Source organism: Megalops cyprinoides, chromosome 9 (genome assembly GCF_013368585.1).
Source record: "Megalops cyprinoides isolate fMegCyp1 chromosome 9, fMegCyp1.pri, whole genome shotgun sequence".
NCBI classification, from domain to species: domain Eukaryota; kingdom Metazoa; phylum Chordata; class Actinopteri; order Elopiformes; family Megalopidae; genus Megalops; species Megalops cyprinoides.
Window position 1 is genome coordinate 30,272,899 of NC_050591.1, and position 17,337 is coordinate 30,290,235.

The 17,337-nt window shown below is 45.0% G+C and overlaps 1 protein-coding gene across 3 annotated transcripts in view; it reads right to left on the reverse strand.

Moving 5' to 3' along the window:
* The window catches only part of stard13b (StAR-related lipid transfer (START) domain containing 13b), a 98,827-nt gene that overhangs the window by 38,918 nt on the left and 42,572 nt on the right, over positions 1-17,337 (reverse strand). The window contains exon 1 of one of the 3 annotated variants that reach the window (XM_036536158.1): positions 9,961-10,027. The exons of 1 other annotated variant lie outside the window; for it this stretch is intronic. Coding sequence is in view for 1 of the 2 variants with exons in the window: in XM_036536159.1 (XP_036392052.1) it covers positions 2,437-2,518 (82 nt within the window). In the remaining variant the exon portion in view is untranslated. Of the gene's footprint in view, positions 1-2,436; positions 2,538-9,960; positions 10,028-17,337 lie in introns of those variants that run through there. One more of the 3 variants, XM_036536159.1, reaches the window with a different exon arrangement.

A 17,337-nucleotide genomic window follows, 5' to 3' on the forward strand; every position in this document is an offset into this window, starting at 1 on the left:
AGGGGATGTGACTTGTTGGCGAGGACTCTCCCTACCAAAATCCATGGCTTATACGGTGGTATAAACATGCACAAAAATAGAACTCCCCCCTCACCCGTCACTACAGCATCCATCCCTTTTTGCCTCTGTGCACCCAAGTTCAGGTTATCAGTAAATCGTTTGTCTGCAGGAAGAGAACAACAGTAGATCAAGTGCCTGCATTTTGTAGTGCTTCCATGACTACTGCTCAAAGACAACCTTTCCTCTTATATTCCACATACTGAAAGGTTACTTCCCATGTGGAAATGAAATATGCTGTAATATACTGAGACATATGTTGTACAGCCCAAGAATTTAATTCAAATGCATTTGAAATGTATTAATGGAAAGTAGAAATAAGCAGAAATAGACTGAAATATAACAAAAGAGCAATAATTCACATATTTTAAATTGATCGAGCTAAAAATATATTCTCTGAAATATATTCTCAATCTATTATTTCTATGTATGGTTTAAAAAATGTTTCAAGAGAGGTAAGGGCTGATGTCTTGTTTAAGACAGTGCTGTATGAATGTACTGGTGGTGAAGTTTTAAAAACTAGGTTGCAGGTAACGGAAGCACCAAAGGCGGCCGAGCAGCTGGCAGCGTCTTTAATTTTTGCACTGAGCATTCTTTCTAGTCTGTCCGTGTCACAGCTGACCTACATAAGCAACGTGATGACAAAGCTGCTGTCTTTGATGTACTGTACGTACACACACACACACACACACACACACACACACACACACACACACACACACACACAAATACACACACAAACTGCATACAAGATTCCACACGCCTCTGGCTTCAAAAGGAATCAGATAATCGGCCTTTGTAAATGATATACCAAGGCACTACCTACGAGAGGCTCCAGAAAGTATCTATACATCAGCTGCCGCACAATGGGCCCCTGTGTGCGTCCTCACCGCAAAAGCAAACGCTCATGATGCCAGCATGACACGCACATCGGACGCGCTGCAGAGATGCGAGCCGCCTCTCCCGTCCGCAACCGCGTGAGGACTGTCACATTTTATCCGTCCCTGAGGCGCAAGGCCAAGAGCTGCCTGCATGTGCGTGTGTGTGTGTGTGTGTGCATGTGTGTGTGTGTGTGTGTGTGTGTGTGTGTGTGTGTGTGTGTGGACCCAGCCGTTTAGAGACAGAGGGAAACTATGACTCAGCCCAAGACAACCAACAACTCCAGAGGTTGCAGAGTGGAGAAGAACTGATGGAAAAATTTTGTGCGTGAAGATGAATTTCAGCCAAATTCTTATGCGCCTCCAGGGCATCCACACCTGTGGCAGGGGGTGTGGTGGAATGACGTAGTTTGCCCCTCCCCCTCCCACCACTGTTATGCATGCGGCACCCCCAGTCCTCCCCCCAGGCCTCAGGGAACACAGGTACTACTGGAAACAAAGCCAGGGGGGAGGGGCTGGACGCAGAGGTCAAATGCTGCTGTCTCACGTTGTACACGTGATCCCTGATAAGGATAAGGCCCAAGCGCACAGCAATGCAACCTGAAGGCTGTTCACAGACAGCCCGAGACTCCGTGTTTACAGTCTGGGATGCACACTCCCATCACACGGGTGATCTCTGATTCATTTTATGAGATTTACTTTCAAGGTGCTAACTCCAGAAGTCACTGGCTCTAAGTTCCTTAGCACGCATCTGCATTTGAGAGGATAGCATCTCTGTGCCAGACCCTGGTTCCTTTAGTTCCAAAGCTGAAAGAGGTGGCTGAGTGAGATCCCTCCACAGTTGCTAAAACACCAGGAGGTCTCACAGTGGACATTTTCACCTCAGGAATTTTCCTTTGATGCCTCCTCTCCTTAACACCCTTATCCTTTTCGCCTACGTTCCAAAGGTTAAGCTAATATTGTACTCGTCCCGGTTACGTGTTAAAGCCAAGCATACTGCCGTTGGAATTTCACTGTCAGCGTTCCTCTGGAACACATTTTAATAAAATACCATCCTGAGTCGGAGAGCTGAATCTCAGTCAGAGCAGTCTGGACTTGCATGCCATGTATCTGGGTCAGATGGGCTGATGTGTATGACATGCAGAATATCACAGGTGAAGGAAGAACGCTGGCTATATTGAACATTGCTCTGAGGAAAATTACACCTGGCAATAAATGTCATCCCACGAACCTATTGCTGACAGCACAAAACCGGAGAGCAACCGACAAACATTTACATTTATTTATTTAGCAGATGCTTTTATCCAAACCACTGTCTTGACAAAGTAAAATCAATCATAATTCACGAGGCTTGGCAAACGAGACGTGCTGTGCAGACACGTCTCATATGACAACACAAGCAGGGGTGAACTGTTTGTCCCGACCAACGGCCAAGGAGAAGCAAAGCAGAAAGGCGAGCAGTCTGTCTCAGGCTCTGCGCCTCAGACGGACTTTGATGTACCTCGAGCGATCTTCCTCAGCAGCTGTTGCCGGGCGATGATCCGGCCAAGCCTGTACCCCGAGCGCCTCCTGTGATGGTCCATCCTCAGGTAGATGTCCTGGGACTCCGGGGTCATGCTGCCCAGACACTCGCTGTCCGGGAGCTCTTGGAGCTCCTTAAACATGGCTGCAGACACTCTCCACAAAAGTCCGCTCTGTTCTCTCTCTCTGATATGCCTCTAACTCCCTTCTAACCCGCAGAAACCAACACGCGCAAGGAAAAAAAAAGAACGACAGGAGCGAAGTAAGCTTGAGTTAAAGGGAGAGAGAGAGAGAGGGAGGGAGAGAGCTGACCCTAGGAGGACTGCCAACACTTCACTTCACTACAATTCACACCCCCCCGGTGTCACGTGACCCTGGAGGAGCCAATGGCGCGTGAGCAAGCGGAGTCCCGCCTCCCTGGCTCAGCTGCAGCCACATTCTGTGTGAGCGCTTGTCGCGCTTCCCTTGGTCTGGAGGGAAATATAAATACCAATGGAATGCCTGTGGACTGAGTAAGCAGGAGCGGGAGGAAGGGAGGGAGGGAGGGAGGAGGAGGAGGAGGAGGAGGGGGGGGGAGGGGACTGGAAAAACATCACGGCTAAGGCCCCGCCCTGGCCAGAAGCAGCCCCTCCACCACGGGCCTCCTGCGTGCAGGTGCCAAGTTCTCAGGAGGAATCCGCCCTGCAGTAGGAGCCGAGAGCTGAATTTGGGGGGGTGGGGGGCACCCTGGTAGAATTCTAATTTCCTCCACCCTCTCTTCACACCTCCCCCTACCACAGCTCCTCACCCCCCACCTCTAGGTACTTTCTGCCCTTCACAACAGATCTAGGATCAGCTTTCCCACCCCCGGTTCCAACCTCAAACATTTCACATAAACTTCTGATTCTGATGCAGGCTCAGCTGCTAACGGCCCACACCCACACACCCCCCAAACACCCCCACACACCAGCCACTCCATCCTCAGGGGGCTTCACACTGTAACCGGAGTACCTCCTGCCGCACCTTTTCAGGGTGAAAACCTAAACAAGGCATTAGTTATCGTGTCTGCAAGGACGACAAACACAAAGCCTTTGTCTTTTAAATGAGGACTCAGACGGCAGGCTCTGATGAGCAGATGAGCTGCAGGGAGGAAATATCTGAGCTCTACTCTTACTCCCAGATATCCAACAGCCGGCTTAGTGCATGCACTGTATCTACATGTACATTTATTTATTTAGCAGACGCTTTTATCCAAAGCGACATACAGTAAGTATAGCAACAGTGCGGGGACAGGATGTGTACAGGATGAGCACCTGTATTCATAACTGAAAGAAGCAGGTAAAACTGCTGAAAAATACAAACAAAATTCATTACGTTAATCTAGCAGACGCTCTTATCCAGAGCGACTTCCAGCACAAAAGAACAGAAGTGTATCCATTCAAACTAAAAGAGCAACAGTGTCAGACCAGGCTAACAACACTCCCAGACCAGTGAGTGTGAGAATAACACTGTTCAAACCCTACCACGAGATAATGTGCAATCTGACTAGACAAGAGAAATCAAGTATACTACATCTGTCACCAGATCACAGAATTCCATATCCACCTTGGCCAACGTCCTCTTTTTCTGCAGGCACTTTTGCCCTGTACACAGCTGGCACAGTCTTCAGATCACTGCTGCCACGCGTGGATTTTGACCCAGTGCCAGTGTCATCTTCAGATCTGATGTTTGTATGTCATTGCGAAAGGAGTCTCTACACGTTCGCTACTCATACATCGCTACGTACAAACATGCTTCTGTATTACGAGAGTACTACCCAAACACAACACCAGTCTGAGGAGTCCTGCGAAGGGGGACTGTCCTACTGTCCCACAGCAGCATGGGACAATTGGTCACCCCACTCTGAACAGAGTTCCAGGTCCTCTCTAACAGTCCACCCCGCTGCCCGTCAGGAAGAGCCAATCGGGCAGCGCTGCGTCGCGCGCAGCCTGGCTGTGAAGAGCGAGCCCGCTGCCACACATGTGAAATGAGTACGAGTGGGCACGGCACCAAGTCAAACAGAGCGGCTGCCTCTGTCCCGCTCCGGCTGGCACACGCACACCGCCCCGGCCGAGGCACACAAAGAGCACGATTCAGAGGCACACTCCGCAGCACTCTGCCCTGCTGCAGAAATAGCCCCGGGAGGGCGGCTGCGCTGTTTTTCCAGGACTGTTTTGACTTTAAAAAAAAAAAAGAAACAACAAAAAAACTATTTGCTCAGGTACGGGTGGTGCTGCAAATGCCGTGAAAATGACATCATTTATTTAGTTTGCTTGGTACACACATACATACGTATACACACACACACACACACACACACACACACAAACACACACACACACACACACACACAGGGACATGCAAACACAACATTCAGTCTGTCCCACATGAAAAAAACACAAGTCCAAGGAGAAGGAGAGCAGTAATTACAATGTCAGATCCTGGGAGCCAGTGCAGCTGGAGTGACGGACCAATCACAACCACTCTGCCACCCTTCGCATCCACCTCCCTCATCTGTGTCTGTGTGTCAGAAAATATATATTCAACCTCTTGCTCTGCTAATGGAAGTAATCCATCCATTTTCTCCATTTTCTTAATGTAAATTATTCTTGCCAGGGGATAACAGATGTATAATTGATTCAAGCAACAAATTTAATATTCAAAAAAGGGTGAGTAGTGTACTAACGACCACATTGACATTCAAGTGTCCCTGAGAGCTGACATACAATTAATGGGGTTCCAAGGTTAAAATTCAAAGAGCAGCTTGAGTATACACGCTAAGCGCTCCAGAATTTACGTACAAAATGGTAAGTAAGCAGGCTCAGATGGCTGGCCTTGTGACCGACAGACAAACTGTAAGAAATGAATCTGTGTCAAAGTGAAGCAGGGGAAAGACTCCCTTCTCGGCCCACCCTTGGGAACGAAGTTTCAAAACCCTTACCCTTTAATCCATCGTCCAGTTTCTCCGCGAGAGAGGCCTTGTGAAAACTGTGTGAGAGAGGTGGCGGTGCGGGGGGGAACCCCCCCCTTGCCTGATTCGCAGGCCTCCACAGCAGGCACGAACCCTGTGTTTAAGTGGAAGCCGCACAGGATGGGAAAGATGGCCGCCCTGTCCTTAAAAGTGGATGTTTTGTGCGGGATGGCAGCTGCAGCCCGCACCCAGCTTGTCTCAACATGCCCCTGTCTGCATTTAGGGGCTGGGGAAGTGTGGCACGGACAAAGGAATCCAAGCCTTGGATTTTGCAGGGGGCTTAAACCAAGTGCCAGGCCCACAAGAGGAGAATTAATCGCTAACAATAAATGACTCAGGCATGGATCCATTCTTGCCACAATCTGGTTTGTCCTTAACTTTGAATAACACATCCAAATACAATACATCCAAAGCAATACTTTTTTCAGCACAACAAAGCATTATGATTTCTGTGGCCACTGAAACTAAAAGAGTACCTTTAACTCAATTTAATTCATAATTCACAGTTAAGGACCAACCTCCTAGCTGTTACACTGAATCTGGGTCTTTTAATACACAAGTGGATATAAGACAGAGTGATATCAGCAGCTATGATCAGTCATAAACAATGGACCCTCTCAAGCAAACCTCTGCCTGCGCTAACATCAACGTTAAACATCATCGGGAAGTATGCAATGGAACTTTGATTCCAATGGCTCTGTTCCTGTTAAACGACTGAGGGAGGCTTCAACAAAGAGGCCGGTCTCAGCTCTTTGGCTGCTGGGTAAATGTTTAGACACACGCGGATGTGGAACACTCCTCATACACAGGCTTCATGTAATCTGGGGCCTGGGAGTCATGTTCCCGTGTGTGGCAGGCCTTCCTGTGGCTGAGATATTGGGAGCGATTAAGAATAGCCCTGAAATGACAGCTTGCCCTTCCCACGCACCAAACAGTGAGCGACAGGAAGGAAAAGTTGCTAGGCCCAGCCAGCGTAAATCACTGCCCCATCGGCCGCTGTGTGATGCTGACAGCCGATGGGTGTGATGTAACAATAGGTATCAACAACACAGTGGAAAAAGAGGCTCAACATAATATTTACACCTGCGGGGATGAGATTCTGGGAAGAGTCTTCAAAGGCGTATTTAGGGCCCAATATAAACCTAGCAGGTGTTTCCAAGTCTTCATTCATCAAGGAACTGCTCCTCTAGGAGCTCTCTTTCTGTAGTGTGCTTGTGAAAGCAAATGTTCCAGCAAAAATATCTTTTTGGCCAGCTAACCAGAAAAAATATTTTTTATGTGATTCTGTGTATTTTTTATAATTTTTATGTGATATGTATTAATTCCTTGTGTTTCCAGAGCCAGATTTTTGTCCTTAATGAAAAGTGCTGTAGGTTGTTCGACTGATGGATATCTACTGTTGTTTCTTGGCAGACTGCTTGCAAATCAAAGCAAGGGATGGAAACTGCATGAAGAAGCAATTCGGGCTGTCTCTGCTTCTTCACCGTTAATTATCCCGGAGAGTAATTGCTGAGGTCGTGCAGGAACAAATTAGCAGCAGTTTCTGCAACAGGGATTTTTCGCCTAAATGTCCATCAACCTCCAAAAGAAAATACGAATTTTCCGCTCTCTAAAATCCAATCTGAGGTGTTAGGAGACTGGGGGGCCAAAGCAGCTCGAACAATCCATATGAACTCTTCCGTCGCCTTTCTCCCTAATCTGGGTTAAAGGGCTCCCCGTGGAGGGAGAACAGAAATTCCTCGGCAAAGACCGTTTGACAGCTGGCCCAACAGGGGACCTGACAAAGAAGGTGCAGCACGCAGAGGGTGACACATTTGGCCGGGGGACGGGAACGGACATCTATGCTGAAACAGCCTACCTCCGGAGGGGGCTGAAACCGGAACGAACCTGGTAACAGGCGTACAGGCCAGGTCTGGAAACACCTCTCGTGTGGGAGACGTGCGGCCCACAATATCTGCCCTGTCCATATAAGGCCCTCCATTGTTTAACCCGTATATAAACAGCAGTCCAAGGCCGTGGGAGAAGCTGCCAGGTTCATGGCACATTAATAAACCACATATATGGAATAGAATGTGGGATTAATATGGCAACAATGCAAACAATACAACAAGCAGCTGCTAAATTACTGAGGTGCACTGCTGAAGCTACAGCTGTGGTTTGCATGCTTTTAACATAAAGAGCACCAAGTAAAGGTTAACAGGCACATAAAATAAATGACGGACTAGCATGTAATTCTAAAAATTCCAGCGCTGTATGATGGGTCTTGGAATGTGGTTGTGAAGTGTGCATCTGTTTCGATGAAAATATTTCAACATCATAGCATGCATTTGACATTATCTGACATTTGCTTACAGGTGCTCTAATCCAGAGTCACTTACAGTTTACAATTTTACATTAACCATTTATACAGCTGTATCAAAGCAATTCTGATTTAATACCTGACCCAAGGGTACACCAATTGAAAATCTTTAGATTACATGCCCCCGCTCTTTAACACACTCTTAAATTGAATTTAAATTGAACCATATCACTATTGCCTTGACAGAACCCTGTACAAAGAAATCAAAGGAGATATACCTTTTCAATTTTCTCCACGTCTGAAGGATGTCATTTAGGGAGCTGAATTTGCGGTGGACTGACACCTAGTGGTGTACCATAGAATTACAAAAGTGATTTCTGCACGTAAAGAACGAAAGCGTAAAGCGCTTCAACCAGAAGTCCGATTGGAGCACTATACTACAATAATCGACAAAACAAAATAATTAATATGATAGTAATACAAAATTCTATAGCAGAAATAATCCACAACTGCTAAAATGATTTGACCTGAACCAGAAAGTGACAATCGGTCGTAGACCTGTCAGTGTCAAGATGTGTCAAAAAAGCACACACTACAAATTCAAGCCAACGTCCTCCAGCACACGCGAGACCGCAGGATGGAACTGGAGCTTCACAAACACAACACCAGGCGTATGAGGAATGTTCTTGGTTTACAGTGAAACCAGAGCGAAGAAACCAATTTGCAATGAATGAACTCCAAACTAGAATTAAGGTACGCAGGAAGCTTTAATCCACAAAACACACGAGACTTCTCCACTAATCCCCCCTGAGCCAACAGTGATGGAGAGAACTCCCCCTTCCACTCCTTCGCGCCACCTGTTTAGAAATCCGTCCTTTCGGATGTGAGACTATTTTCCAGTATTTCCATTACAGTATGGAACCGCAAAATGTTAAATGTTACTTGACTATTTAATCTAATTGTAACATTTATCGGGACGGGATCCTGTGAGCGGACCTTTCTGAATTAAGGCAAGCTTGATATTCAGTATATCTCCAATAGATCACCATCGAAATTCTCTAAATAACCGTATGATTAACAATATATATCGGTGAAAGGCTGGTATGTCGTCACAACAGAACATGACTGGAAAGAATGAGGTCACGATATAATAATTCTACATTGCAGTGTTTTTATGTGCACCAATAAAATGTGGCGTCTTAAAATGGATAGCCTACCTCACGCAACACGGCCACAATCTGGGCTGTCAGGAGCTGCGACTGGAGGAGGGTGGTTAACCCACAGCGGGCTGCTCTCTGCAGCCAAATAGTCAAACAGACTAAATCCATCACGGGCAAATGCCAGTCCGTGAAAGTGAAGGATTCGGAATGTCTACCGTCTGGGCAGTTGTCAGCGGCGAACAATGGGCGATTTGAGCTCGCTGATATGATTTAAAAGCAACTGCCACTGATGCCTCGGCAGCAGCTCTAAAATCATCTGTGAAATAACCATCAATTACCAGCCGCGTACAACAACGGAATGAAGAGCCACTTAGCTGTAGCTAAAACAGTATTTTAACAGCTCCACATACCTGGAGTTACATATATTATCGGTCAAACGCCTGCCAGCTGCACGAAAAATGGAGTGGGTTATACCGGGAATTAGGAAGGCCATTTGTAAGAATTTAGGTGCTTCTACTTCTGAACGGGTGATAACCCGACTATTCATACATGTAATTTCTTTTGTTCAAAATAATGTTATTACGTACGTGATTAAAACAAAACATAGTTAATGGTTTCAAATAATATATTTTGTAATTTGACTGGCAACTGCAGAAGGACTAACCAAAGCAAAAATAATGACTCCACAAAAAGTTTGCGCGTTGCCTATTTCTAGGGGTAGTCTTGTCCAAATGGGTATTTCAGTTACTATGCTCCACCTTATACCATCACGCGTTTAAAAACTGGAGATGAGTCAAAGTCTAAAGCAGCGCAGTCCAATGCGTGCCTCCTGTTGCGCACGTCAATCAATTAATTAAATCACATTAAAAATCCCAGTACACGAGGAAAGTAACTTTGCAGACAGAACGCTGGCACTGAAAGGGACTGCTGACCTTCCAAAAAGGGTCTAAAAGTCCTTTAGAGTAAAAGAGGAGAGAGTTTTACACGGAGTGTAAACGGGGTTCTTTCTACACGGCAAGGAAATGATGTGTGCGGTTACTTTCCAGTGACACTGACCTGCAAGCCGCCTCTCCCTGACGTTTTTCCACAGTAAATCCCAAGCCTTCGACGTGGAGTCTCTCAGCTGCTCACTGAAAGAACGCCTGAGCTTAATTTTCGTTGACTTTCGCTTCGTAGTCATCGTAAATCCGGAAACATAATAATGCAAACCCCTTCCACCGAAATCCGTTACTCTTCCAAATTGACAACCTCCACGGTTTCCGCAATACTCGCCTTCTTCACCTGGTTCAAAGCGCTGCTTCACCTTGCAGCGGAAAAGAATGGAAATAATATACCTTGCCAAAAAACAAATGCATGTCTGTTAAGGTCGTTTCTCTTTTCGGCTTTTATGTCACAACATAACTCAAGTTTGGAATCCTGAAAAATCCAAGAAACCGCGTCTCTTGGTACAACACCACTGCAAGCGTGTTCCAGATGTGGAGTTGTTTGAAGTTTCCACTTCAGCGTATTGCACATGCACAGTACTTGGATTCGTCGGTTTCCCCCCACCTTCTCTCTCTCTCTCTCTCTCGCTCCACTCACTCACTCTCACTCTCTCACTCACTCTCTCTCTCTCTCGTTCGCTCTCTCTCTCTCTCTCTCTCTCTCTCACACACACACACACACACTTCTCACTTGTAGAGAGATCGTGTAGCTTCGCACTGAACATGCGTAGACATACAATCCTCGTATTAATAGATTCGTTAATTTACTGAATTAATGCAGCAAAATATCACGAACATGTTCTCATTCTTATAAATAAAAGGGGTATTTAATTTAATTTTAAACGACTTCTCTCTGTGTATGAACAAAACGTGTGTATGCACGTTTTGTTCATATACGATTTAGTTTAATGAATCTGTATGTGTGCATTTGTTTTCCAAGATGAGTTCCGGTCATTTCAAAGTCCGCAGCTCAGCAAAGTCCTGGCCATTGACCTACGGGACACTGACCGTTAACCAAGGAAAGCTTCACTCACGGAGCGCACGCACCGTGTAGGCCTACGTCTCCTCCAATTAATGCAGCTGGTTTAGGTTATATGATTTCTGTAACCGCAATACGCTTGTATAATAACAAATCTTAACTCAAAACTGATTATAAAAAATGAACGAAATTGTATCATTGATGATCATTCAAAGGAGTAACTTCTCAAAAGTTTCAAGTGTTTTGTCTTTATCCTCCGTAGTACCGTAGTGACATACCAAGCTCACAATGGCCTGTTTTTGCAAACATTAGATTACAAAATATACTAAAACTGTCAAAAACCACGGCACCGTCAATGGTTTCTGGCACTTCTGTTCTAATTTTTTTTTTCACAGGGAGAGTTTATCTTAATGCACTTTGTCCTTACCTTTGAATGATAAAGATATAAATGATTTCACACAATTTTATGTTTTTTTCACATGACATTGTGAGTTTGATGGTCACTGAAAAAAATGAAGAATGATTTGTAATAATAAATGATACCACTGCTTAAATCTATTACCAAATTTTACTGACACATTGCATGGTGTTTACACTGAACTGAAGTCCTTTTTCATGTTCCTTTTGTCATCACCAACCTGGATATGCCCTCCAGCAAATTACAGCACATTAATTTAGCAGACACTCGTATCCACTGCGACCTCCAGCACAATAGAACAGAAGTGCGTCCATTCAAGTTGAATGAGTCAGACCAGGCTAACAACACTCCCTGACCAGTGAGTGTGAGCATAACAGTATTCACACCCTCCCACCCTCCCAAGTCAACTTGTGCAGCCTGACTAGACAAGGAAAGCCAAGTACACTACCATACATCCCACAACTATGGAACTCCAAATGCGGAACTGCAAAGTCATCATCTGTGACTTGGAAACACAGTTGCCACACCTGTTGTGATTAAATTTTTGATAACAATACATTTCATGCTTCATTAATAACAGTGCACTCATTTGGGATGCTGAATCTATGCCAAGTTCACTGCTCCAGCCTTGGAGAGCGAGAGCACGCCAGGTTAAAAGGTTTTGATGGCACACCCGTGAGGGAGGCTGTGTGGCCGTTGGCTAACGTCTCTCATTGAAATGCACATTTTAAAATGGCTGCCTATGTGATGCCAATGACCTGTCGTTACAGGTATCCACCCAGAGAGCACGGCTGTGCTGGTATTTCTGGGTAAAATATTGCTTTTAGGGTGGTAGAGTCCATGTTGGTTATTTATCCCTCATGATTACACAGTTAGAAAGCATGGGCACCAGAGGAAACAGCGTATGAGCGGCCGATTAGGGAAACTAATGGCTTTCATTTGTTTTTGCTTCGGAGCGAAACAGTGGCCGAGTTGTAGGTAAACCTGATATCGCCGTTTAACATCGGTGACCCCGAAATGTCAGGATCTGAACCCTGAGCGTCACTGCAGGGCAGCACTTACATCACTCGTGACTCGTCACCTGATCATTGCTTCCTTCAGCATTTTTAAAAAACTTTTTTTTTTACAACCTTAAATAGATTCTAACCATAACAAGGTAGACCCCTTGAAGAAGGTGAGTACATAATAATAAAAGGAAAAAGAATAGATTTTGTCTGTAAAGAACTTTTCATTTTCATTTTCAAATGCTGTACAGTATATTCATTAAATAGTAATTGATTAAATGATACATTTACTTCAATTAGTATATAATTAATTAGTACACACTAAAAGTATAATAGGACTAAAACATGAAGATGATTGTGTTATAAATGTATAAATCTTGATATCTTACAGAAATACAAACTAATAGTGTACTATTTGGATCCTTACTAGGACAGCAGAAGGAGCAATAGCTAAACAGAGGTAATGAGAATATAAGAATCACTCATGCTGAGTAGCTCTTCTCTGTGGGGGGGGGGGGGGGGGGGTGAGAGCAACGGTGGGACAGTCTTGCAGGGGCAGCACTCCTCTATTTACATGTCAGAGGCCAAGGCTAAAAATTTCACCCCGCTTGGGAATTTCGGAAAGGACAGCAGGGTTTGGGTCAGGAGCTGGCTGAGGGGATCACAGCAAGAGAAGAATGCTTTTCCTCACCGCTCTCCGCTCCGTACAAAGGAGCCAAAGCAAACTATTCCACACACAGAAAGGGGGACGTTCTCTGCCCACCACACACAGGACACAGATGGATAAAGATGAATGTGCAATTTGCAACTCATCATTGTTTTGTACATATTACAGACTACATCTGTGTTTTAATGTTTATCATGAAAAAAAACAGTATGCATAAAAAAACCCACAATGCTGATTTTTTTGTGGTTTTTATTTAACACAAGGTTATCCTTCCAACAAAGAGATAATTTTACCCAAGCATGGGGGAGAGTTAAAGAACCCATCTGCGGTTACGTAAACATGAATAGCTTCAGCGGCGATTATTTGCTGACATAAATTCAGCTTGGTTTTCTGTATTGTTCCGGAATTCAGCTGGTGTTCAGCCCGCCCACAAACACGACGCAACTGTATTCAGCTTAGCAGCCTCTCCCGCAATCTGTCAGACATAGCTCATCAACGCAATAGCATGCATCTATAACCAAATATACAATCTCAATATGGCCAAATTGAGTGGTTCAGGAGGCAATGCAGCATTTTCCAATGCAGTAAATTCAAAGGACAGTATCAGGGGTTGTGTGTGATATGCTCTTGTTTCAAAAGTGGGGTTTTTGGACCACACAAAGAGGAAGGAGTATTGCCAAGGAAAATGCTGTTTCTGGTGTAGGAAGATTTCTCTTGGGGAGAGAAAGAAATAAAGACCCTGCAAAAGAACAGTAGTTTGCACATTTTCACACGGAGGCTAATAACACAAACTGGTGGTTTATACACTGAACAACACTACAAATCTGTAGCTCTTCACTGCACCATATTTATCATTGCCTTCTGATCCGCTTAATTATTGCAAAGCAAGACCTGGGATGGCACCTTAGCACACCTTCACCAGTTCTGTCCTAGTTCTGTTCTGGGGCCATCTGTGCTCCTATGAGCGCTGTGCCTTTCATGGTCGGGGCATCTCCATCTCACCACTGCACGACCATGGATTTTCTAATCATTATTACCAGACATTCAGCTCCTCCATTCCCTCTGTCCTCTCCCTTAGAGGTTCTGCTGCTGTCTGCCTTGTTACGCAGGCAGCAGATGCTCCGTTTTAGACCAAGCCCCTTCAAGAATTTCCGTTACGAGCAAAGCAAATCAGAACAGCACGCAGCTCCGACAATGGCAGAGAACAAACTTTCAATGCGAAACAGACAGAGATGGATATCTGTGGCTTCTGCTCTAGGAGTGGTGTTTCTCAAGACCAGCAGGCAGCTATTTTCAGCTCCACTTGTCCGAAGGCTTCAGATCACAGCCCGGAGGACGTACAAAATGCACACTCAGGTGTCCTGTCCAAAGCAACCTGTCTCATTCAATCATGCGTTCCCTGGACACAACACCACACCGCTCCGAGGCCCTGAATATCCTCCAGCCTCTTCTGTCACTGTCTGTGCTTTTGTGCCAGTCAAGCTCCTAAACAATACAGAGTTGTTAACCCATCATTATTTTAACAGAGGCCGTCGGCCGTAGGCTTGCGGTGGACAGCCAGGGTTCGAGCTTGATGTGGTGACCGTGCTCCAATTCAGCAGGTCACTTGCTCAGTACACAAAGTCATTCAAAAACCCTGTTGTTCTTTCCTTGAATAACACAGAAGCTGTGTTAAATGATACTGCAGGGGCGAAAGGGGAAAAAACGGGCATCCAGAAACAAGCAGCCCCTCGTTCCCTTTCTTCCTCTCGTTATTGGCCTGTGTACAGCTCCTTGAATCTGCTGCTACAAAGAGGAGGGAAAACAACAGAGCACACTGGCAGCGTTGACCTGAGTGTCTAGCTACAGGTAGTAAAAATATCAATCACGCTGGTCTTGACAACCTCTACGGCAGCTCTAAAGAACAGTTTGTGGAACGTCAGAAGTGGGCTGACAAGACCATTAAACCAGCAGGAGTGAAAGTGGAAGGGGGAGGAGCCACAACTGGTTCTCAAATCCTGACAACCATGGCAGACAGACAGCAACCTTTTCATTGGGAATATTTTAACCTGACAAACAGCACATCAATCACAGCCGGCGTTGTTATTATTATCACGGTGACGATTATGACTAAGCCACGACTCAGATACAAAGAGGAAATCATTACTAATGGGGTAGGAGGGAGATAACAATCAACACGGGAACATTTCCCCCTGCCAACTCAGTGAACTGTTTGTTTTGGCCACCCAAGCGAGCGCTTATCTCAGATAAAAAAAAGTGACAAATTCTGGAGTTCATTTCCACCTCTAACTTCTGTTCTGCGTTTCCTGCAACTCGCTTTTAATTGCACGCCCTCTTTAATGAAAACCTATCAAATCATAATTAAGAGAGCGTGTATTTGTGTGTGCATAAGCAATGTTTGTTCTGTCCACTTCCCCATTAACAGATGAAGTGTTTGGCCAGCAGCTCTTTGTGGGAAAGCCCCAAACACAGGGGAGATGATTTTTCCTTTAGGAATTGGCTTAGCGCTTGGACAGGAGGTCCCACACCAGAACCCTTACTTGTCTGGGGCATACGGGGGTGGGGGGGACTGTACTTCTGAGCCAAATGGAAACAAGGCTCGGAGAATTCTTTCCCTCTTCGGAAGGCCCATCTGAGGCTCATGCTATAAATTTCCTGTCCATATTCCCAAGCAGAAGTTCTGTTTTTCCAGAGGAGTCGCACATGTGGTGGATATCTCAGTTCTGATTTGCAGGGAGGAGGGTGGAGGGAAACAGACAGCCATTGCTCATTAGGGCAGCACCAGAGACATATTCTATTACTTTAGCTACATTTGAACAGCAATTTACTCATTTGACCTTGTTTAGACAAGGTTGGGCTTAATTCTCCCAAGAGCCACCAGTTTTATCTTTCTGAGGGACATTAACGTCAAGCCAAAATTGTGGACCGTCACAAACTGATATAGTCTGTCTCTCTGTATTACAGCCACTGATTCAGTTAACATAACTTTACTGCAAACCGCATGTAAGCACTCAGACTATTTGGCAGAGCCGTGCTACAGACACTCCTCGAGATGCCTAGGACTTTCTCCTGGATCACCCCTGAATAAACGTTTGAGGTAAAGTACATTAGGCAGAGGGATCGATTGAAAATTGAGGTGCTTCTTTTTATGCGAGAGTGAGCAGAGTGGCGACCTTTCTCTCCTCCGTGATTGATTGTGCGTCCCTGAGAAATCTCAAGGTCCAAGCAGCTAAAAGGCATGCCTCCCAGAAATTTGGCCTTGGATGATGTCTGTGACATTCTACTGCATTAATGTACGTGGTGCCCCTGTCAATGTTATATGTTAAAGAAGTTAACACGCAGAGCTCAAATGTCCTTCATTTGTTTATATCAGGAAACTTCTGTATTACCTTTTCACACTCCTTCCTACTTTCTTCTTCTCTTTGTGTGGGCAATATTGCACACAGAGTATTGTTTGTTTGTTTGTTACAATGAGGAATCTGACAAAGTACTTATGGCTGTCAAATTTAAACCTGCTAAATCTCAAGGCTTGGAAAATCCATGAGAAAACATTCAGTCTCTGCACCACCTGTCTTTTATTAGAACTGCATGGATTCAATCTCTCTCTCTCTCTCTCTCCCTCTCTCTCTATCTTGCTCTCTCCCTCCCTCTCTCTCTGTCTCTCTCACACACACAAGGAAAGAGTGAGTGAGTAAGAGAGAGAACCAGGGAGGGAGAGGGAGAGAGTGTGAGAGAGAAATGGTCTGCAAACCATTAAGTCTTTTGTATTGTTAGATTAATATCTGAAGTAGTGTTCATAATAAAGCCTAAATTAAAATTTAGTGTGAGGAAGCACGATACGAGATCAGAATACGAAAAATCCTCATGGGGGTTTAAATCACACGGAGACAAGAGAGCAAACAGGTGAAAAAGGTGGAAGATAGAAAAGTGTAGTTATTCCCTATACTGAGCTGTTTTTAACATAAACAGAGGACATGAGCTCTAGAGAACTGAGTTACACCAAAAGCATGTCTTTGTTTTTATGCATATGCTTTTGCTGAAGATTAAAAAGCCAAACTCATCAAAGAACCGCCTTGACTTTCTTTCTTCAGAGTAACAGGCTTAATTTAAAGGGTTCCATAAAGTAAAGGGTTCCATTGGAAGAAGCTGATTCTCAGGGAAGAGAACACAAAGAGTTTTAATTTATTTTATGATGACCTTACAGTGCAGAGGTCAGCCGACAGAGCTCAGAACGACAGCCGCTGATGAATGGGAGAAGTTAAAGGTGAATACTAAATCAAAAGGAATCCATAGGTCCCTCTCTCCAGGCAGGTCCTTCTTAAAGCAAGTTTAATTTGGCTGGTATGCCTCCAGCATTTCTGACAGAGAGTGCTAAGATGCAG